Source organism: Stomoxys calcitrans, chromosome 3 (genome assembly GCF_963082655.1).
Source record: "Stomoxys calcitrans chromosome 3, idStoCalc2.1, whole genome shotgun sequence".
Classification (NCBI taxonomy): Eukaryota; Metazoa; Arthropoda; class Insecta; order Diptera; family Muscidae; genus Stomoxys; species Stomoxys calcitrans.
The window spans coordinates 54,327,484-54,351,878 of record NC_081554.1 but is presented as its reverse complement, the minus strand read 5'-3'; the positions used below and the strand labels follow the sequence as shown (position 1 = coordinate 54,351,878).

Sequence of the window (24,395 nt, the reverse complement as noted above, 5' to 3'; positions counted from 1 at the left end):
ATGTTGTTATTGTTGTTGTTGTTGCCAAAGCTGCTGTCGAATAAAAATTGTGTTTATAAAAGATATAAAAACCCGACACAGAATCGAGTGGGGATAGATGACACAGCTGTGTGTCATAAATGTGGGTTTTTTTTCTTTATTTTCATTCATTTTGCTGCAAAGAAAATGCGGTGGCAAATGGAGGGGAGGGATATGTTTTGGAGTGATAGAGAAAAAGAAAAAAAAGTTACAGATATTAGAAGCAGTAATCAGCAGTAGGAATAACCAGGGCCTTATAACTTTTAAGTGAATATAACAGAATTTGGACGTAGGCTTTATAGCTGAATTTTTTTGTTTGCTATCTTGAAAGTTCTGCCACTCTAAGCATCACCCTTTTACAACAAGTAGGTGGTTGAGTTATTTGTATTGATGGTTTGATTTGGAAGGTCTTGGTGCTGATGGCCAACAAATGGCGGCAATGGGTTTTTGCGTAGAGCAGTTAAGTGTAAAAAAAAAAGGAAAATTTTTTTTTTGCCATCATCACCAATGCCAACACCAAATATGAAGCAAATCATGCCAGTAGCAGAGGACACAAAACAAGCAGGAGTAGCAGCAGCAGCAGCAGCAGCAGCCTTGGCAGCCTCAGCTTCATTGTCTGCTTCCTTGAAAGACTGACTGACTGTACAGTGTAGATTGTTCTTGTTTTTATTATCACCATCATTGTACAAATTGTGATGATATATAACAAATAAACCGACACACACACAGTAACACTACCAAAAAAAACACACATACACACTCACACACGCACGCAGGAAGATGAAGTAAAAACGGAAAGCAAAAGAAAGCATAAAAAGAAATAAAAAGAAATCGGAAAAAACACAACTACCAGATGAGCAAGGAAAAACTAATGTGATTGCCATGTGGCGCCATAAAAATCGTAATATTTTGTTTTTCTGCGTTGGATGGCATTAAGGATATCCAACGTCTCCAAACCCCTTAACAGGGTTTGTCCTTCAATGCGTAGCTGAGTTGATGAAATGAGAACAACAATATAAATGTGGCATATAGACAAAATCTACTTGCATACTTTTGTATGACGGTGTTTGTAAATGTATGTATGTATGTGTGGGTGCGTGTGTGTGTTAGTGTATGTGTGTTTCTGGTCATGTGGGAGCAGGAGTGATGAAACTAAACATAATCAACTTGTTATAATTAAAATAAGGATACTGGCAATTGAAGCGCAAAGGCAATAAAGTTGATTCGCCAGCTTTAACTTGCTGGAGACATTGGCTGAAGAGGAGAGAGGATAGAGCCACACCTATCGGCAATACCAACAGCTAAACAGACAGAGATATTACTAAGAGATTTTTTATACCCTACACCACCACTGTGGTACAGGGTATTATAAGTTTGTGCATTTGTTTGCTACGCTAATAAGGAGAAGAGCTAGACCCAGTGATAAGTATACCGATCGGCTCAGAATCACTTTCTGATTCAATTTAGCCATGTCCGTCGTAAGTATCGCCCGATTTGCACTTAAATGGCCGTAGAAGTTACAATTTTCGACCGATCTGCACAAACTTTGGCAAGGATTGTTTTTTTACTTATCCTAACATATTTGCAAGACTTCATCAAAATCGGTTCAGATTTAGATATAGCTCCCATATATATGTAACGCCCGATTTGCACTTAAACGGCCGTAGTAGCTACAATTTTCGACCGATCTGCAGAAACAATGGCACGGACATTTTTTTTACTGATCCTAACATATTTCCAAGATTTCATCAAAATCGGTTCAGATTTGGATATAGCTCCCATATATATTTATCGCCCGATTTGCACTTAAATGGCCGTAGTAGCTACAATTTTCAACCGATCTGCACAAACTTTGGCACGGTCTGTTTTTTTACTGATCCTAACATTTCTGCAAGACTTCATCAAAATCGGTGCAGATTTGGATATAGCTCCCATATATATGTATCGCCCGATTTGCACTTAAATGGCCGTAGTAGCTACAATTTTTAACCGAACTGCACAAAATTTGGCATGGATTGTTTTCTTACTGATCCTAACATATCTGCCAGATTTCGTCAAAATCGGTTCAGATTTGGATATAGCTCGCATGTATATGTATCGCCCGATTTGCACTTAAATGGGAGTAGTAACTCCAATTTTCGACGGATCTGCACAAAATTTGGCACGGATTATTTTGTTGCCGATCTTTATATATCTACAAATTTCATCAAAATCGGTTCAGATTTGGATATAGCTGCCATATATATTTATCTCCCGATTTGCATTTATATGGCCGTAATAACAACAATTTTCAAACGATATGTTTGGAAGTCGGTTCAGTTTGAGATATGGCCCTCATAGATATGGCTCGAAATTATAATTGTAGATTAGGTGTAGGGTATCATATAGTCGGCTCCGCCCGACTTTTGCCTTTCCTTACTGTTTTTTTTTTTCTAACTTAAAAATAAAAAAAATATTTAACTAATATTTTTTTTTATACCCACCATCGTAGGATAGGGGGCATATTCATATAGTCATTCCGTTTGCAACACATCGAAATATCAATTTCCGACCTTACAAAGTATATATATTTCGGATCGTCGTAAAATTCCAAGACGATTTAACGATGGCCGTGAGTATAGCCGTCTGTCCATCCGTCTGTTGTGATAACTCCACAGCCTTCAAAAATTGAGATATTGAGCTGAAGTTTGGCACAGATGCGTCTTTTTGATGCACGCTGGTTAAGTTCTTGAGTGGGCCAAATCGGACTATATTTAGATATAGCTGCCATATATACCGATCTGCCGATAAAGGGTCTGAAGCCCATAACAGCTTTATTTATTACCCGATTTCGCTGAAATTTGTAGCAGTGTGTTAATTTAAGCCTTCCAACATCTGATCCAAATATGATTCAGATCGGACTATATCTATATATAGCTGTCATATAGACCGATCTCCCGATAAAGGGTCTGAAGCCCATAAAAGCTTTCCTTTTTATCCGATTTCGCTGAAATTTGAAACAGTGAGTAGTTCTAGGACTTCCAACATTCGACCCAAATACGGTTCAGATCGGACTATATTTAGATATAGCTGCCATATATACCGATCTGCCGATAAAGTGTCTGAAGCCCATAAAAGCTTTATTTTTAACCGATTTCGTTGAAATTTGAAACAGTGCGTTATCTTAAGCTTCCTGGCACTTGACCTAAATATGGTTTAGGTCTGACAATATTTAGATATAGCTGCCATATACACCGATCTCCCGATAAAGGGTCTAAAGCCCATAAAGGCTTTCCTTTTTTAACCGATTTTGCTGAAATTTAAAACAGTGAGTAGTTCTAGGCCTCCCAACATTCGACCCAAATATGGTTCAGATAGGACTGTATTTAGATATAGCTACCATATAGACCGATCTCCCGATAAAGGGCCTGAAGTCCATAAAAGCTTTATTTTTTATCCGATTTCGCTGAAATTTGAAATAGTGAGTTGTTTTGAGCCTCCCAACATCCGCCCCAAATATGGGTCAGATCAGACTATATAGATATAGCTGTCATATAGACCGATCTTCCTATTTAGGGTCTTAAACCCATAAAAATCTGATTTATTGTCTAAAAATGCAGCACCTCTTTGGCGAGAAGTTTTTTCAGGGCAAATGTTGCCAGCATTACTGGGGGAAAAGTACCGCTGAATTTTTTTTCTCGCCAGAATTCGAGGCCAGGTGTTCAGCATTGTGGGAGGACATGCTAAAATCTGCGCTACCGTGGCTTGCCAAATTCCTGTTTACTTTTGTAAAATTTCTATTATTTCTTAATATGATTGGTTTTATTTTTATTATATTAATTTTTTCATTGTAGGTTTTCTCTCATTTTTTAAAAATTTTTTATTTTATTTATTTTTTTTAATACTTTTCCCCTTTTTACCATACTAAAATTTGTTTTATTTAATGTCATTATATCTGAAACCCCTGAGAAACATCTCTTTTATGATGTGTAAGGAAGGGGGGAGGGACCAACAACACTCGTGACATTTTTTCTAAAGGGCTATTATAGCACAGCCATTAATACTTTTAGCCAACACCTGTTGACGTTTGTTTATTTTGTGCTGTATTTTGTTGTTGTTGTTTTTTATTTCTTTCTGTTGGTCTCTCTTCTTCACCATAGGGCTTAAAGCCATCAACAAAAGCTCAACAAAGTCATAAATTATTGTCCATGCATGCGGCTGCGGGTATTTAATTTTGTAATGAATTTTTAACACATTTTTGCTGTAGACGATTGAGTCTTGAAAAATCAAAATTTTTTAGGGGCAAGTGACAAAAAAATGAAATGAAAGGCAAAAAAAAAATCTGTTGTAATCAACGAAATAAATAAATAAATATACAACAAGAAATTGGCACATTGACTTCTCAAATTTCAGGCAGTAGTGGCATATACAAAAACGAAAAAAAAACCAAACCAACAAAAAACATCAAAAAAAACTTATTTGCGTTTTATGCTGGCCACTGTTTGAGTGTAGGGTTTAGCATAACACAAAAAAAAATCAAGAACTTTCTTTAAAAAAAAAAATTTGAAATTCTCTTATATATGCTGAACTGTTTTCCCAAAAGGGTGTTTAAACTTTTTAAGGTCGATTTTTTTTTTTTTTTTTTTTGAATAAAACAGATTTATATGACTGAATGTCTGCTTACGTATTTTTTTCCATTGCGGTTTTTTTTCATTTTGAAAAATGTCATAAAAACGTGCTAAATTTTCATGGTGGTATCGGGTTTGTCTTGTCTGGGTTGAAATACATTTGCTGCTGAGGGTTCATTAAACGCTATATAAATGTGTGTTTTTTTGTTTTTGTCTTTGACTTAAGCTTTTACACAGTTCAACACCAGCAGCAGCAGCAGCAGCAGCAGCAGCGATGGCGTGAAATTGAAAATAAATTCATTCAATTAATTCGTTATGCAAATTGTAACAATTATACAAACACACATTCACACACTTGGGTATATGTATTCTTTTTTTTTTTGTCCCACAAACAGCAAAGACCTCTAGACTAACCAACACCAGTTAGTTGAGCGAATGAACGCCATTCCTCCAAATCAAAATTCAATTATTTCCATAATACATCAACTTGGGGATTTTTTCTTTTGGGGGAAATAAAAGGTAAACAATACAAAAATTTTATTCAGAAAAAAAATAATAGTTGGACAGTTTTTGCTAATTTTTTGACGCATAAACCACGCAAATAAAGTAAAAAATTAGTTTTTCAATATAAGTAATAAAACACTAAGAACAAGTAAAAATTAAGTTCGGCCGGGCCGAACTTTGGATACCCACCACCTCGCGTGTATATGTAAACCCCCTTTCACCACAATCTGGTGAAAATTGGATAACTTATGCACCCAAATTCGGCACGGACATTGTGTGGTCACTGTTGAATTTTGTGTTTCAAATTTCAGCGAAATCGGATAAAAAATAAAGCTTTTATGGGCTATATGGCAGCTATATCCAAATATAGTCCGATCTGTACCATATTTGGGTTGGATGTTGAGAGGCTTAAAACTGCGCACTATTTCAAATTTCAGTGAAATCGGATGTAAAATGAAGTTTTTCTGGCCTTCAGACCCCTTATCGGGAGATCGGTCTATATGACAGCTATATCTAAATATTGTCCGATACAAACCATATTTAGGACGGACGTCGGGAGACCCAAAACTACCCACTGTTTCAAATTTCAGCGAAATCGGATAAAAAATAAAGCTTTTATGGCCTTCAGACCCCTTATCGGAAGATCGGTCTATATGGCAGCTATATCGAAATATAGTCCGATCTGTACCATATTTGGGTCGAATGTTGGGAGGCCTAGAACTACTCATTGTTTTAAATTTCAGCGAAATCGGATAAAAAACTCTACTGTGATAGACTTTTTTGTAGACTATTGTTTTGTGGGGCTATGTTAAAGCTTATTGGAAGACAACATTGAAGCATTTATTCGTGAGATACCGACCGAAATGTTGGAAAGAGTATGCTAAAATTGGACTAAGCAGATGAACCATTAGAGGTTCAGTCACGGTCAACATTTGCATGAAATAATCTTCAAACATTAAATTATATGGACCGCACTGTCGATTCAAATAAAGATTTCGTGAATTTTTTTTTAATATTTTTTAAAAACTTTCCTATAGCTTTTAAAAAATCACCCTTTAGTTATGACTTTAGCATGCTTAGTCTCTGAATCTCTCTATATCTCACAAATTCATCTAACTATTGTTGTTGTAATATGGCTTTGCATCAACATAAACAAATGAGTCTTAAATAAATCGCAACAGTAATGCTGTTTGAAGTAATTAACTAATTTTAGTATGTTCTGGTTGGAATTTTAAAAATTCCAGCCTTGTGTCGAACCTTTGCAGCGAGAGTGACAATTATGCAAAATTTCAAGTTTGTAGGTTTAGCCGTTTCGTCTGGGGGAATGCTCTTATAGTACTCATTTTCGACTTTTTTAAATGTTGTATAGTTTTTTATTTGAGTTTACGTTTTTTGTACCCATCACCGAAGGGTGGGGTATATTCTTATTGTCATTCCGTTTGCAACACATCGAAATATCCATTTCCGACCCTATAAAGTATATATATATATTCTTGATCGTTATAAATATCTAAGACGACCAAGCCATGTCCGTCCATCTGTCCGTACGTCTGTTGAAATCATGCTACAGTCCTTAAAAATAGGGATATCGAACTGAAACTTTACACAGATTCTTTTTTTGTCCCAAGGCAGGTCAAGTTCTTGAATGGGCCACATCGGACCATATTTGGACATAACTGCCACATAGACCGATCTGGCGATTTAGGGTCTTAAGCCTATAACAGGCGTATTTATTATCCGATTCCGCTGAAATTTGGCATAGTGAGATTTATTAGGCCCGCCGATATCAGAACCAAAAATGGTCCGATTCGGAGCATATTGGTATATAGCTGCCATATAGACCGATCTGTCGAATTTGGGTCTTATGCCTATGACAGGCGCATTTTTTACCCGATTTCGCTGAAATTTGGAACTGTTAGTTGTATCAAGATTCCGATCATCTACTCCAAATATGGTCCAGAACGGGCAATATGTAGATATAGCTGCCATAGAGACCGATCTTAAGGGTCTAAAAACCATAAAAGGCGCATTTATTTTCCGATTTTGCTGAAATTGAAAACAGTGAGTTGCACTAGGGTCCTCAACATCCGACTCGAATATGGTGTATATGGGACCCTATTTACATATATTTACATTTACATTTATTACCCGATTTCGCTGAAATTTGGAACAGTGAGTTGTATCAAAACTTCCGACATCTGCCTCTAATATGGTCAAGATCGGGCTATATTTAGATATAGCTGTCACAGAGACCGATCTTCAGCTTTAGGGCCTACAGACCATAAAAGGGGCATTTGTCCTCCGATTTTGCTGAAATTTGTAACAGTGAGCTGCTTTAAGACTCCCCACGTCTAAACTAAAAATGATCGAGATCGGACTAGATTTAGATATAGCTGTCATACAGATCGATCATCCGATTTAGGGCCTAATCACATTTTAGGCTTAATCATTAATTTGTGTACAAACTACAAGTCGCAGATTTTATCCGATCGTCTTCCAATTTTGTACAGGAATGTTTTTCGACCTAGAGACGAAGCCTATTGAAATTGAAAAAAATCGGTTCAGATTTAGATATAGCTCCCATATATATCTTCATCCGATTTGTAGTAATAATGCAATAAAATGATACTTTGTTAGCCGATTCTCTAGAAATTCGACAGGAACGATTTTCTTATGACTCTTAATATTGCTGGTGAATTTCATAGAAATTGTTTCAGATTTAGATATAGCTCTCACACATATATATTGCCCGATTTTCACTCCTAGAGCCACTGCAAGTGCATTTATTGACCAATCTTCCCAAAATTTTGTACAACGCCTTCTCCGATCACTTTTACAATATCCATAAAGTTTGCTCGAAATCGGTTCAGATTTAGATATAGCTCCCATATATATGTTCGTCCGATTTGTAGTAATAATGCAATAAAATGGTCATTTGTTAACCGATTATATAGAAATTTGGCAGAAAGGATTTTCTTATAACTGTCGAACTGACTAGTGAATTTCATAGAAATCGGTTCAGATTTAGATATAGCTCTCGTATATATTTATCGCCCGATTTTCACTCCTAGAGCCACTGCAAGAGCATTCATTGACCAATCTTCCTAAAACTTTGTACAACGCTTTCCTCGATGACTTTTACAATATATAAAAAGTTTGCTTGAAATCGGTTCAGATTTAGATATAGCTCCCATATATATGTTCGCCTGATTTTGAGAAATATTGCAATAAAGTGTTCATTTGTTAACCGATTCTCTCGAAATTCGGCAGGTAGGGGTTTCTTATGACTCTTAATATTGCTGGTGAATTTCATGGAAATCGGTTCAGATTTAGATATAGCTCTCACACATATATATTGCCCGATTATCACTGCTAGAGCCACTGCAAGTGCATTTATTGATCAATCTTCCTAAAACTTTGTACAACGCTTTCTTCGACGACTTTTACAATATATAAAAAGTTTGCTTGAAATCGGTTCAGATTTAGATATAGCTCCCATATATATGTTCGCCTGATTTTGAGAAATATTGCAATAAGTTGCTCATTTGTTAACCGATTCTCTCGAAATTGGCTGGTACTTTAGAAATCGGTTCAGATTTAGATATAGCTCCCATATATATATGTTTATCAGATATCGGGTAATTTGCAATAATGTTCTCATTTGTCAACCGTAGTTATTACAATTCGAATATAATTGATCAAATTGAATACGGATTGTTTAATAATCCATCTAAAAACAACTGCCGAGGTCCTTCTAGATTGGTTCAGAACTGGATATAGCTCCCATATTGTACTTATTGCTGGTTTTTTCATTGGAACTTAACTTGAGGTTTACCATTTTGTGACTTGTAGTTACAAATCTACTTCAAGCTTCATTCATTTGCAGATATTTCTGTTCAACTTTCAACTCCTTCCCCTTGTTAATGAATACTTATTGGAATATTTCATACATCATCATGCGAAATGCACACAACAAACGCCAGCTATAAACCATTTTATTTCGAATTATACCTACTTTTAGTGTTTAAATTTCCAAAAACAAGTTCACCGCACACAACGCACAGCCGTTCATAATACATCACATCACATGTTGTTCTGGTTTACATAAATAAAGAAAAAAAATTTACGTTTAAATAATTCGTTTTTCAGATTTTTTTTTTCTTCTTGGTGTTATGCGGACCACCACAATTCATTAGCATTTTGTGGGGATTTTGGCTTAATGTTTAGTTTTTTTGCTTTGCTTTCCTTCATTTGGTGAGTGCTTGTGTTTTTTCCGAAATATTCACAAAACATATTTATTTTCAATATATTTTTTCTTGCTTTGGCTTTTTAGCAACAGTACTATATGTGTATATGCATGTCGTATTTAATGAATTTGTTTGCGCTTATTTTATATTAAGAGTAGTGGGTGTTTATTTTCTTTTTTTCTCCTCATTTTTTTTTGCTCAAATTGGTTTATTTTATTTTTGTGTTTAGCCATATTTTGAGTATTTAGGAATTTTTTTTTTTCATTTGCGGGTATGCAAAACAGGTGTTAGCTTTGCCATTCAGAAAATTTGTGTGTTTTATGAGTTAGGGGGAAGGTGGACACAGGAGTGTAGTTTGGGGACGGGTTTTCTATATATAAAATCTTGCCAAAGAGAAATGTCGTTCATTGATTCATAGATTCTTCATCTTTATCATATTTCTATATTGTAGACGTCAATGAAACGGAAGTGCTGGGCTATGTTAATGTCCCACTAATTGTTGATGGGGGACCCAAAAAATCCAAAGAAAAAAACCAAAAAGTTCATTTGGTTTTTTTTTTTTTTTTGGAGGAATAAAAATTTTGGATTCATTTGGGAACAATAACCTATTTAGTTGGGTTTTAAATTTGTTGGGAAAGGGAATTGGAATGAATAATATATGAATTGGGTCTTTTACAGTTTAGACGTCTTACAGAGTTGGGGAACCAAATCAAACATTGATAATGCATATCGAAACCTTATTACAAATTTTTTTTTTACTTTTTTTTCCAATCCGATAAAAGTCTGCATAGCCGACGCATAAACCTTGCCATACTATGGCCAATGAATATGAAAGGGGCAATTCAGCACAAGCCAAACATATAGGAAGAAAGTCTAGTCCTTGCGTTTTAAGCGAAAGATTCCTACCGATACAAGTGATTCCTACCAACATTTTTCATAATTTTGGAAGAGCGTTCGTCCCCGCGATGAAAAGAACAATATTCTGGCAGGGTTTTACACACTTGTTCTTCCGTATGAATCGTGTAACACTCTTCTGGGTTATCATTGGACAATCCATTGCGTGCGCGGAAATTTTAGCTACTCTTTGCGACGATTCTCTTACAACTCATTGCATTATAATCGTCCGTATGAGTCGTGAAACACTCTTCTGGGTTATCATTGGACAATCCATTGTGTTTGCGAATGTTTAATTCGCCAAGATTTTCTTACAACCCATTGCGTTATAATCGCCCGTATGACTCGTGAAACACTCTTCTGGTTTACCATTGGGCAATCAATAGCATGTGCGGAAGCTTTAGCAACTCTTCGCCAGGATTCTCTTACAGCTCAATGCCGTATAATCGTCCGAATGAATCGTGAAACACTTTCCTGGTTTATCATTGGACAATCCTTTGCGTGTGCAGAAGTCTAAGCAACTCTTTGCGACGATTATTGTGCAACACTTTGCGTTATAATCTTCCAGAAGATTTGCTTATAAATCACCTGAGTTAACTTTGCGGGTTTGTTTTTATTTTCATGCCTGGTGCATTTAGGACTTGTATTGAATTATGTTTTTTGATGTTTTTTTTTTTGAGTGGACATCTTCCACAACACCAAACTGATTTCTCACTTGGTTTATATGACGATTGGTACTTAGTATGACTAATACGACGACTAATAGCAAAAATTTTTTTAAAGTTTTTTCGTGGTTGTTACGTTTTTGATGAACAACTACTCTTGATATGTATTTTTAGACCTTCCATTTTCCAAAGCACTTATTTGTTACTCGTCCAGGAGAGTAAGGCGCAACTCTTCCAGAAGAGTATTTTATAAATCTTCCAAAATACGCATTTGTTACCCTCCCCCTGATTCTTGCGTGATTCTAAGATCTTCCAAGACTCCTCTGACTTACTCTTTAGTAACTTAGGTGGAAGATGCGAGGTACTATCCTCCAAAAGACTAGTCATGAGGACACAACTCCGTCCACTAATCTTAGGCGAGTCGTCCGCGAACGCTCGGACCCTCATACGGAACACTCGCAGAAGATTGTCTGGTGATCAAAAAGTTTTGCAGAGATTAGACCAGTGGTGGGCAAATGCACACACACTATTACACATGTACGCGAAATATTACGCACACTAGCACATGTGCCCAACATAGCTTTAGACACAAAAAGTCTTTCATTGAACAGATATTTTCTCTACGTTAATTCAACCATCTATGACGCTGAACGCGTCACATCCTGGCGAGACCATCAGAAAAAATTTTCAGCGGTGGTTTTTCCCTCCTAATGCTGGCAACATATGTGAAGTACTATGCCATGTAAAAACTTCGCAAAAGACGTGTCGTACTGCGGCTCGCCGTTCGGACTCGACTATAAAAAGGATACCCCTAATCATTGAGCTCAAAAAACTTGAGTCGGACTGCACTCATTGATATGTGAGAAGTTTGCCCTAAGTTTGGCAAAATTTGCAAATATTTCAATTTGCATTTGCGAGCATGTCAGGCACATAATTAAGTTTTGGTCATAAAGTAAAATGTATTGTGGAAAAAATTATTAATATGCAATGTATGCACATTTAAATTAGTACTGCCATCATATGGTTGAAAAAGTTCCAAATTCCGTCGGCAAGTCGAAGATTTTTGTTTTAAAATGTTTTAAAATGCTTTGAGCATAGATCGTGTTTACTTTATCATAATGAGGAAGGTATGCCGTTGATCAAAAAGAATATCAGCCAAATGACCACTACGACCAAGCTTAAAGGAGCATACCGGGAGTTTGAAAATAATACCTTTTGTTGGAAACCCCTATACTTATTGAGCTTCTAGAGGGCGCAATGCTTATTCAATTTGATATTATGCACGGTGATAATGCACGATGATATCTTCTATGAGTAAAAGCGTAGAAAAGTCTCTGGGGGTGGGCTAAGCATCCCCCAGAATAGTTTTAGCCCCCAAAAATTATAAAAACTAAGTTGAATTTGACATAGTTGCAGATTTTAATGCGTCTCAAAGTGTTTTAGATGGCCCTTATTGATATGCGATAGGTTTGCCCCCCTGCAATATTCGTGAGCAAATTTGTAAAAAATGTTGCCATCAGAGGGCGCAATCAGTCTATCTTGATATATTCCCAATATAAACTTTTCTTCCGATAATCCCTTTACAAACCCTAGAAGCTTAGATGTTTGCCTGATTTGGCAGAAATTTAGTTTGTGAAGTAGGCAGCTACTCTTTGTAGGCAGAGAGAATTTCTCCGAAAGAAGGCAACGAATTTGGCTAAAGTATTCCAGGGTGGTGAATTCATAATGTATTGATTTTGCCGTCGCTGAAACGGATTTTGTCTCAGCATGAGGTTAGCGCAAGATTCAAAATATTACTCGTATCTATGATGATTTCATTAAAAGTTGATTGATTTGAATACACCCTCTTAAATGTGAATCTGGGCACACCGGTAGCCGAGTTGGTAGCGTGCTTGGATTACCAGTGCAGGGGTCATGGGTTCGATTCCCCCCAGAAGCCTTGATCTGGCGCTACTGTGGCATCACAATGGACTTTATATTATCTAAGTGAGTCTGTAAAGGACTGCCACTTTTACCTAACCTAACCTAAATGCGAATGGGTTAATACGAACTTTGTCATCTGGCATGTTATGTTCTTTTAGGACTTCCAACATCCAAGCAAAATGTGTTTCGAAGAGATCAAAAGCCTAACATAGTTTTACAACAATTCCCGATATCTCAGTTTTGGTTCCATGAGTCGCTAGAACCTGCAATCCTGATCCATTTTGGTGGAATTAATCTAAAACCTAATACTAGAACGTCCTGATGTATTTTGGTGGAATTGATCTAAAACCTAATACTAGAACGTCCTGATGTATATTGGTGGAAATTAGTCTAAAACTTAATACGACTCCCATATTCAACGATTCCCCATTTTTACTTCTTTAATCTCAAATAAGGGGCTAAATTCTATATAGAATTTGGGTGATATGTTACATATGATGTTCTTTTTTCTTACTTAAAATTCAAGTCAAGTGTGGTTCGAAGAGAAAAAAAAAACTCGAATATAGGTACCAAAAAAACCGATCGCTCAAATTTGTTTTCTTAAACCTTAAAACAGAAAATTTACACCCATATTGACTGCATTTTTCCATAGGACGTTATAACATTGAGCGCACAACAAGCCGATTATTGGCTTAGGTGTATGCCCATGGTAGCATGGGTTAGATTAACATCCGCATCCTCTTTTCAACCTAACCCAACCTATAACATAACTCCTTACCTTCAAGCCAAATATGATATCCATATAAATCGATCTCATGTTTGATGCCCCCATTTGAGACCGTTTCTTATAAAATTTGGTTGAAATTTGGAAATAGGATGCTATTTTTGGAGTTCCTCATATTCATGACAGGTATGGTGCATATCGGTCGAATCCCTGTTTAGATTTCGTTAGATCCCATTTTTTTACCCGCTTTGGCCTATAATGTTTTTCTATGACATGACCGAATATTTCTATAAACTGATATGGTTCACCCTTTTAGACCTCCTTAATCCCTAAAGAACTCAATTATTGTCCAATTCGGCTGAAAATTTAAAGTGCCTTTTCGTCCTTAGTTTTGAGTAGCAAGTAATTTTTCTGTATTTGGTCTATTATTGCCTCTGACACAGAAATATATTTCAATTCATTTTATGCAAAGTTTAGGTGGATGTTTCTTCTTTTTTTTTTTTTGGAAACCCCAAAACACAATCGTTTCTAAAATTGCCATAATTTTAGAAAATTTAAACCCATCTTGCGGTTGCTTTTTACTCTATTGGTCCATTTTATGTGGCAAACTGTTAAGGGTAAGTACTACGCTAACCACCCAGAACAAAATTCCCATTTGAAGAATAGAATTTATGTCACTATTGTAGCCAACGACAACCACAAGACCTGCCATATGGCTGGTGGTTTTTAATTTTTAACATAAAAATTTCAGCAAAAGGGTATTTTTCATCTTTGCTCTAAAAATAATTCTCTGAATATATCTTTAAATTCCGATTTTTTTTAGATTCCATTGCAGAATATTCTCCCTCTATAGAGCACTTCGTCTAATGCTTTCTATTTAAAGTATAGCACAGCAAAGAACTTTCAATAGTAAGGCAAAATGTGTGATGTTGCATAAAAGCATTTAAAGTTCGATACCAACTCACTTTTATATCCCATTCAAACCTCCTAACCTCCCCTTTGCTATTTAACAGTTATTTCACATTACCCACATCACACAACATCTGTTTTGACTTTGAAATTTCTTCATTTGCAAAAGGAAAAAATCAAGTCATAAATATGATAACTAATCTCCCTCTTAATAAGTTTAGCATTCATCTGCCTATTAAATTAACAAATTAATTAACACAAACAAAAAACTAAATTTAACCGTGTCTATATGCAATTACAGACAGCTGACGGAAGAAAGAACTCACCTTTCATTATGATCGCCGACAATTCCGATGCATTCAACTGCATGTAGAGATTTTCCGTTGAGGAAGTTGTGAGTGTTGCTTTTCCCCCTGTTGTGGTTGTTGATAAATCCGCAGCCATGGCTTCAGTGTGAGTGAGGTATTAATTAATAATAGTTTAAAGTTGTTGTTGCTGTTTTTTCTCTTTTTCTGTTGCTCTCTCTCTCTCGCTCTGTTTAATCCCAACTACCGGCAAAGGTCAAGTTGTGGTGGCGCTGGTGTAGTGATGAATGTATGTTGAAATCAAAGCGTTATGTTGATGGTGGGGGGCTTTGGGGTTAATCCAATATTTGAGCGCGTAATCCAATAGTAAAAACGATTAACGATGATGGTAGGTAGGCAAGCAAACACATATAAATACGGGGTATTGTTGGGTATTTTCTTAAAATTGTTTAAGGTTTATAACACTTTCACTTTATAAATTCTTTAAGATAATTGTTTGATATATTTTTGCCATAAAAATTTGTTTTTATCAATGCTTTGTATTTCACTACATTGTTATTGTTTTAATTGTGTGGTTGTTGTTGTTTTAACACTCACCAATAGATAACTTTAATAATTTTTCGTTTATTTCTCTTTAATGATTTTTGTTATGGCTATTGTTGTTTTTAAAAGAATTTCTTTTGCTTTTGGTTTAATTTTTCAATTTTATTCCAATAATTTTTCACTTCTTATAGTATTTCATACTCATTATTTTTATATGTGCATATGTTAGGTATTTTCTTCTTATTATTATTTTTTTCATAACATTTCACTTTTGTTTGTTTGTTATTTTTATTTATGTCATCTTTGGGTTGACGAGTTTTCCTGGTTTTTTTTGTTTTTGTTAATAATTCACGTCAAACGTTGTTTTCATTTTGTGCAAACCGTCTCGTGTTTGTATTATTGTTGTTGTTGCTGCTGATTAATCTCTGCTTTTGAACATGTGTTCTATTATCCACAATGTGAGCACCAAAGTGTTGTGTTGTTGCTGTCTGAACACGGAAACTAACATCCGTCAGCGTGTGCGCTCGCGTCAACTGAAATTTTTATATTAAATTTTCAGATTGTCCAAAGACAGCGACCATGCGGCAAATGCTGTAAAACCGCTCGCAACAAGTCAAGTTGCTACCTAAGGCTTCGAACACAACATGAGAATCAACAACCCTTCATACCAAAATAAACACTCACAGTGCCTTATGCTGTTCATGACGCTCGTGTTTTCATCTCGGCCAAAACGAAGGCTTGCGAACATACATGTTGCCTGGCATATGACTCAAACATTCATTGCTCAAGTGTTGCGGCTGGTGGTGGTGTATGAGTTAGTGTTCACAGCAACACAGGCCAGCAAGCTAGGCGGCCAAGTGTGCTTGTGTGTATGTGCGTAACTTGACAATTTGTTTTGCATTGGCTATGCAGCAGTGAAGACTGCCGTTGCTGTTGTTGTTATTGGCTTTGTTAATTGGCGCCTGCATAGCCAAGGCATTTATACAGGCCGTAATGTTTATTGTTGTTGTTTGTTATTGCCGGCATGTACATGCTGCGGCAATGCATTCTCTTGGTTCTAGGTTCGTTGTCAACCAACAAACTTGTTGTGTCTGCCTCGGCCAACTTATAACCTCCCAGCAAGTTGCTTGGTATGTTTGGTTAGCCCAAGTTCGTATGTTGTCTGCTATTGGTTGGCGCTTTGAAATTTTTATGAATGAAAATTGTTTTATGGTTATCTCTCTGCTTGTTGTTGTTATTAGTGTGTATTTATTAGGAAGGGGTAATCTTTAGTTAGTGCATGTGTGTGTGTGTGAGTGTGTGGGCTGTTATCGCAACAAGCAGCCAGCTCTATTTACTCGCATGCGATATGTTTGCCCATCTGTTATGAGAATTTTTGTTTTTATCAAGTGCATATGCACTGTCTACCACTTGCCGGGCTGTCTGTCACCGGGAGATAAGATAACAAAATTATCGAACTCGCAATATTGGTAAATGAGAAGGGGAATAAAGCAACAGGTAGACGGAAGTATAGTGAATATGATTCGAAAGTCGAAACATTTAAGCAGAGAAAATAAGGGAAAAGCGTTTCTTTTTGGCAGCAGAAACTAAACATCATCTGATTACCTTCCGATGGGAACCATACTAGGCATGGTTGTTGATAGACATGATAGAAGTCATTATGTTAAATTTATGCCAAAACGGATAGTTTCAATAAATCAAATCGAGAGATGGATTTATATGGGAGCTACAACAGGTATTAGACCGACATAATCCATTCTTGGTTGAGTTGTTGGAGCTCTCCAAAGAGGTGTCGCACTGCGGCACACCGTTCGAACTCGGCTATAAAGAGGAGGCCCCTTATCATTGAGCATAAACTCGAATCGAACTTCACTCACTCATAACTCAGAAGTTTGCCCCTATTCCTTAGTGGCATGTCTTGTAACAAAAACGTTTGATTGCTGTGAAATTTCGCTCGCGAAATAATTAAAAATGTTAGCGACTTTTCCGAAAGCAGAATAAAATGCCCCTGTTCCTTGGTGGAATGTTCATGGGCAAAATTTCGAAAGTCGAAGGTAACCGAATGCTGCAATTTGAGACGTTTCAGTTGGAACAACAGTTGGGAGGATGTTGAAGCACGAGGGGTTCTAGGAGGCGGTTATGCGATACGTCGAACAAGTATTACGCAGAATGGATGCAGCTGCGTAGAGTTTACATGCAGAGGTTTAGGCGAAGATACTATGCTAGTGGTGGATAAGCACTAGATTTGGGTTCACCTTGAAGTAATGAAAATGGGTTCCGAGGGGAAACCGGTCGCCTGTTGTGATGGAGCCAAGCATTTAGCGCGAGAATTATATCTTAAATGCAAGTTGTTGGACATCGTGGCCCAAATTGACTCGTGGCCTGAATTAACTCAAGTCAGGAATATACTATATATACCCTGTATACAGTCTCGCTAGTTGACCCTTTTTTGTATGGGTGCACTTTTGTCTTTTGTGACCCAGCTCCTTCCAATTTTCATCATTATCTGTAACCGTAGTAGTCTCGTCCTGGTTGCATTCACTCTTTCTTCGCTGTTCTTCTGATAGTCTCTTTTTCCATAGTGTCACAAGCGCGTTCCTTGCCTATGCTCTTAAAGTTTTTCGCTGGCGCTTACCGCCAGTTTTTTCCTCTTTCTTTTGCTTTTACACCACTGTTGTTGTTGTTGTTGTTGTAGCAGTGTGTTGTACACTGAGGCGGCAGCCCTTGCCGATGGATAACTCCATCGGGTCAATCCGGTACGTACAACCGGCTGCCATGGGATTGCCGGGTTGTGCCGTGAGCATTTATCGCTCTTTGCAAGCCAGAATGGATTTTGATTTTCCACCATAGGATTTTCGCCGTCCTTCCGATCGTTTCGCTGTTCTACAATGATGCATGCGCATTCGTCGTCCCGAAAGGTTTAACCAAGTTTATTGACGGGAGTCCTCTGGCCATCACAGCCAAATCGTTTGTCCTTTCATTCACCCTTACTCCGTTATGGTCCGTCACCCAAACGATGCAGATTTTGCCATCCTCAGAGAAGACATAAATCTCCTTCCTACACTGCAAGACTGTTCGTCACCTTACCGTCCTGGTTGTTAATGCCCTTATGGCAATTTTACTGTCCGTAAAGATGTTCACACTCGACGTCCTCGCGTTAGCACCACACCACCTCACGCATGCCCGGATCTCCGTCTGCAGGACTGTATTATGGTCAGGCAGTCTAAAACAGATCCCAGTCCCTGGGTTCTCAATGTAGGCCCCCAGGCCCACTCTGTCCTCTAGCTTTGATCCATCCGTGTAACATGATCTTCCAAAGGGCAATATTAGGGTACCGTCAATCCAAGACTGTGCCACTGGCAGCAGTGCCTCGCACTCAATTTCAAGGTTTATCTTAGGTATCCAACCGGAAACCTTTTCCCTTCCTTCCAGGTCTTCTATAGATCTGCTCCCATCCTCAATCCATTCTCCCATCGCCTTAAGTCTTATAGACGCAGTGGTTGCCTCACACTTAATCTGTATGTCAATTTGTCGGACATCTAGAATAGTCTCCTACTGGGCGTGGTCCACAATGAGATTTTCTGCCTATCCTAGTCTTCCCAATCGTCCCAAAAAAGACAGCTTTGATCCCGTAGTGCGCCATACCTTTAGTCTTAGCTAAACTCGTCACGGAGACCTGATCAATGCCAACCACAAGGAGAGAAGTTCCTTCCTCCTTCTCCTCCCTGTGGAATACCTTCCACTTCTTTGCGACTAAACCTTGGTTTTGCTTGCCCAAGAATCTCAACATGCGTTCCGTCGCAAATTTACTGCCCCGTCCCTTGATGAAGACCGTCGCCTTTGTGACCTCGGGGATACCCATCTTTCTCACCAGGTCGAGCTTTGCGTCCTCCTAGGCAGCGTGGATACCTCTGACGACCTGTTTGACGGTATCAATACATTCCGCCGACGCAAAAGGCAGCGTAAAGATGTCTCCTCTATACTCGCAGCTCATCATTTGTATGGGTGGACCCTCTACAGAGTTCCACACATGTTCGAAAATCCGATCGTTAACCAGATCCTCCACTTGGGACCGATGATCTGGCGGAATTCTAGTGGATGCCAGCCCAATATTGATGACTGCATAAGTCAGCTCATCTCTGTTGTGCTTCCTTGCCATTCTGGCGTAAGAGGGCGGTTCCTTACCATAATCAGCGATCATCTTCCCCTTCCGTGATGGCTGTGACCTCAGTTTTGAAGTCACAGTCCTCCAAGAAGACTCAGGGGCCGTGCGCGCTTCCTTCGTTCCTGTTCCGACTTTGTCTACCTCCGCAGGACACTGTCTGGAGTATCCATTGCGGGATGGCTGGCTTGGTTTTCCCAGAGTACTTGAAAGCGGGGAGTTCTTTTTCTTCTTCAGCATTTTAGCAGTGTTATGCTCTTTAGGGAGATCTGATTCTTTTTCTAGCTTCCGTAGAAGTGCTTTGAATGTCAGTTCTTTCTATTCCAGCATCCTGCACTTTCGCCCGATTGTGTTGCCGGTACATACTCCTCTATCTCCTTCGTCCTGCACCGGATCGTTTTCTCGGTCTGCTTGTGAGCTTAGCAAAGCCATCATCGCTCACTTCTGCAGTCATCGCGATGCCCTCAACTCTCGATTTGGCTGCGATGACTTTTTCATTGACACCGTCGCTGTCTGAATGCGAGTCAGAAACACTACCTTTACTTATAGGCTGGGAACGAACTGTGCATCCCTCTGGTTAATCCGTCTCTTCTTCATTAATTAGTCTGACGACTAGTTGTGCTCAGGAAGCAGTACTTTCGACTACAGGTGCCAAGGTACCCACACCTATAGGAGGGGAGGACAACACGCGAGGACTTTTCCTGGAATTACTACAGAAAGAGCGCCATCTAGCGTCCCATCCGACCGCTATATTCACAACATACCTAAGAGTTCGGTGCGTTAAGTGATAGCATGTGGGGAAGCATGTCCTACACATGCTGTCACTTATCGCACCGATCTCTTAGGTATCTTGTGAATATAGTGGCCAGAATGGACGCTAGATGGCGCTCTTTCTGTAGTAATTCCAGAAAAATTCCATCAGCACCTGGTGATCTAAATGGCTTTTTTAGCCTCTCTGATCATAATGTCCGTTTGGGGGTTTCAGGGTAGAGAAATTTTCGTGTTGTTGGCAAAAATAAGTGTCAAAACAAAATTTGGCTTAACTCGATGCACCCATCTCAAAGATAAAAATATCTGTCCCATAAGTAACCATTGCCCGGCTACGTCTCCTTAAAATCCCAACCATTCAAAAAATGACTCACAAGTCCATCGTAATCCGTCAAAGTGGAGCAATCAAAATTTCCCAACAATCTCTCCTTTGGGGTCATAAGCCCCTTGGAAAATTCCAAGTAAACGATATTTATATAATAAAATGTTACTCCTTTTCGCATAGCAAAATCTTTGATTTATTTCTTGCCTACGTGCGGAGAGTAATTAATGCCGATGTAAACACGGGCATTTACATAGTCCCATAAAAAAATGTCATATAACCCCCAAGAATTGAGCAAATAAATAAAAAATGTTAATTCCCTAGAATTTTGAAGCAAATACTGCTATTCTGTGTGGTTAATGTAAATTTTGCACATGGAAATTTCGTTTTGGACATCATAGGCCGATATCATTTCATGTGGTTATCTATAAACGATGTGTAAACGAATTCATTTCACCCACATTCAGAAACGTTCATCAACCTCTCAGTGTTGGCCTACTCTAGGAAGTTTCCAAAAGGAAAATGAACCCAAATGAAAAAAAGCTCTTACGACGATTTTAAATTGAATGCATTGGTTGTGGCCAACGATTTGATTGTTGATTGAATAAAGTGCACCTACTTTGAGTTTAATGCATGAATATTGCATGGCTTAGCGTTATCTCATTACTAGAATCTTATGTACAAGGGGGGAAGGTGAAAGGGGAACAAGGCAATAGAGGATCCAAATCGAAATTCAAAGTTCAACGAACTTAAAATAAGGTTTTGTCAAAATTGAAAATGAAACAAGTAAAAAGACGTTAAGTTCGGCCGGGCCGAAAATAAACCCATCTTAACCATATACGACACGGATGTCGAAAAGCCTAACATAAGTCACTGGGTCAAATTTCAGTGAAATCGGATTATAAATGCGCCTTTTATAGGGCCAAGATTTTAAATCGAGATATCGGTCTATATGGCAGCTATATCCAAATCTGGACCGATTTCGGCCAAGTTTCAGAAAAATGTTGAAGAGCCTAACACAACTCACTGTCCCAAATTTCGGCGACATTGGACAATAAATGCAGCCAAAAAACCTTAAAACCGAGAGATCGGTCTATATGGCAGCTATATTTAAATCTGGACCAATCTGGGTCAAATTAAAGAAGAATGTCAAAGGACCCAACACAACTCACTGTCCCAAATTTCGCCGAAATCGGACAATAAATGCGCCTTTAATGGGCCCAAAACCTTAAAACCGAGAGATCGGTCCATATGGCAGCTATATCCAAATCTGACCCGATCTGTGCCATATTGCAGAAGTATGTCGAGGGGCTAAACGTAACTCACTGTCCCAAATTTCGGCGAAATCGGACAATAAATGCCCCCTTAATGGGTCCAACACCTTAAATCTAGAGATCGGTTTATATGGCAGCTATATCCAAATTTGGACCGATCTGGGCAAAATCGCAGAAATATGTGGAGGGAGTTTACTTAACTCACCGTCTCAAATTTCGGCGACATCGGACAATAAATGCGCCTTTAATGGGCCCAAAACCTTAAAACCGAGAGATCGGTCCATATGGCAGCTATATTCAAATCTGACCCGATCTGTGCCATATTGCAGAAGTATGTCGAGGGGCTAAACTTAACTGACTGTCCCAAATTTCGGTGACATCGGACAAAAAATGCGCCTTTAATAGGCCCAAAACCTTAAAACCGAGAGATCGGTCCATATGGCAGCTATATCCAAATCTAACCCGATCTGTGCTATATTGCAGAAGTATGTCGAGGGGCTTAACTTAACTCACTGTCCCAAATTTCGGCGACATCGGACAAAAAATGCGCCTTTAATGGGCCCAAAACCTTAAATCAAGAGATCGGTATATATGGCAACTATATTTAAATCTGGACCGATCTGGGCCAAATTGAAGAAGAATGTCGAAGGACCCAACACAACTCACTGTCCCAAATTTCGGCGAAATCGGACAATAAATGCGCCTTTAATGGGCCCAAAACCTTAAATCAAGAGATCGGTATATATGGCAACTATATTTAAATCTGGACCGATCTGGGCCAAATTGAAGAAGAATGTCGAAGGACCCAACACAACTCACTGTCCCAAATTTCGGCGAAATCGAACAATAAATGCCCCCTTAATGGGTCCAACACCTTAAATCTAGAGATCGGTTTATATGGCAGCTATGTCCAAATTTGGACCGATCTGGGCCAAATCGCAGAAATATGTCGAGGGAGTTAACTTAACTCACCGTCTCAAATTTCGGCGACATCGGACTATAAATGCGCCTTTTATGGGCCCAAAACCTTAAATCGAGAGATCGGTATATATGGCAGCCATATTCAAATCTGGACCACCAGGATTCGATCCCAGGCGTTCAGCGTTATAGGTAAACATGCTAACCTCTGCTCTACGGTGGCCTCCTGGAAGACTCAATTTTCATCTGATCTGATGAAGCTGCCATATAAGCCGATCTCGGGTCTTGACTTCTTGAGCCTTTACAGTACGTAATTCTCACCCGATGTTTCTGAATTTTGAGCGAGGTCTTTTTTTATGACTTCCAACTATTGTGCCAAGTATGGTCTAAATCGGACCATAACCTAATATAGCTGCCATATAAGTCGATCTTGTGCCTTTGAATTCTTGAGTCGCCAGAGTGCGCAATTATTATCCGTTTTCATTCGTCTTCTAACATTTAAGCCAAGTGTGGTCTAAATCGGTTTACAACCTGATATAACTCCCATAGAAACGGTTCTCCCAGTTCTTATCCGAATTGGCTGAAATTTTGCTTAATGACTTCCACTATGGTCTCCAATATACAAATCAAGAATGGTCAGAATCGGTCCATAACCTGACATAGCTTTAATAGCATGGCAAATTTTATCTGTCATCCTTTGTTTTCTTATAAGGAGATACCGAGCAAAGAACTTGACAAACGCCATCCATGATGGGGGTATATAAGATTCGGCCCGGGCGAACTAAGCACGATCTTATTTGTTATACCCACCACCATAGAAATATTGATCTAGGACCCCATAAAGATCGTCTCTACATTCTGAGTTGAACTAGCCATGTCCGTCCGTCTGCCGAAATCACTATAGCAGTCGAACGAGTAAAGCTAGCCGCTTGAAATTATGCACAGATACTTAATATTGATGTAGGTCGTTGGGGATTGCAAATGGGCTAGATCGGTTTAGATTTGGATATAGCTCCCATATAAACCGATCTCCCGATTTGACTTCTTGAGACCCTGGAAGCCGCAATTTTTGCCCGATTAGGCTGAAATTTTGGTGTTGTGTTCTGTTATGACTTCTAACAACTGTGCCAAGTACGGTCTAAATCTGTCAAGAACCTGATATAGCTCCCATATAAACCGATCTCCCAATTTGACTTCTAGAGCCCTTACAAGCCCCAATATTTGTCCAATTTGGCTGAAATTTTCATGTATTGTTCTGTTGTGACTTTCAGCAACTGTGCCAAGTACGGTCCGAATCGATCTATAACCTGCTAAAGCTCTCATATAAACTGATCTCCTGATTTGATTTCTTGAGCCCCTGGAAGCCGCAATTTTTGCACGATTTGGCTGAAATTTTGTATGTGGTGGTCCGTTACGACATTCAATATCTGTGTCAAACTCGGTCCAAATCGGTCAAGAACCTGATATAGCTCCCATATAAACCGATCTCTCGATTTGATTTCTTGAGCTCTTAAAAGCCCCAATATTTGTGCAATTAGGCTGTTATGACTTCCAACAACTTTACCAAGTACGGTCCAAATCGGTCTATAACCTGATAAAGCTCCCATATAAA

The 24,395-nt window shown here is 38.5% G+C and overlaps 1 protein-coding gene across 1 annotated transcript in view; it reads right to left on the bottom strand.

Moving 5' to 3' along the window:
* LOC106089272 (phosphatidylinositol 3-kinase 2) overlaps window positions 1-15,867 on the bottom strand; it is a 41,743-nt gene extending 25,876 nt beyond the window's left edge. The window contains exon 1 of the mRNA XM_013255092.2: window positions 14,818-15,867. Within this exon, the coding sequence (XP_013110546.2) occupies window positions 14,818-14,935 (118 nt within the window). The 5' untranslated portion in view covers window positions 14,936-15,867. The remainder of the gene's footprint in view (window positions 1-14,817) is intronic.
* Window positions 15,868-24,395: the final 8,528 nt, after the last annotated feature.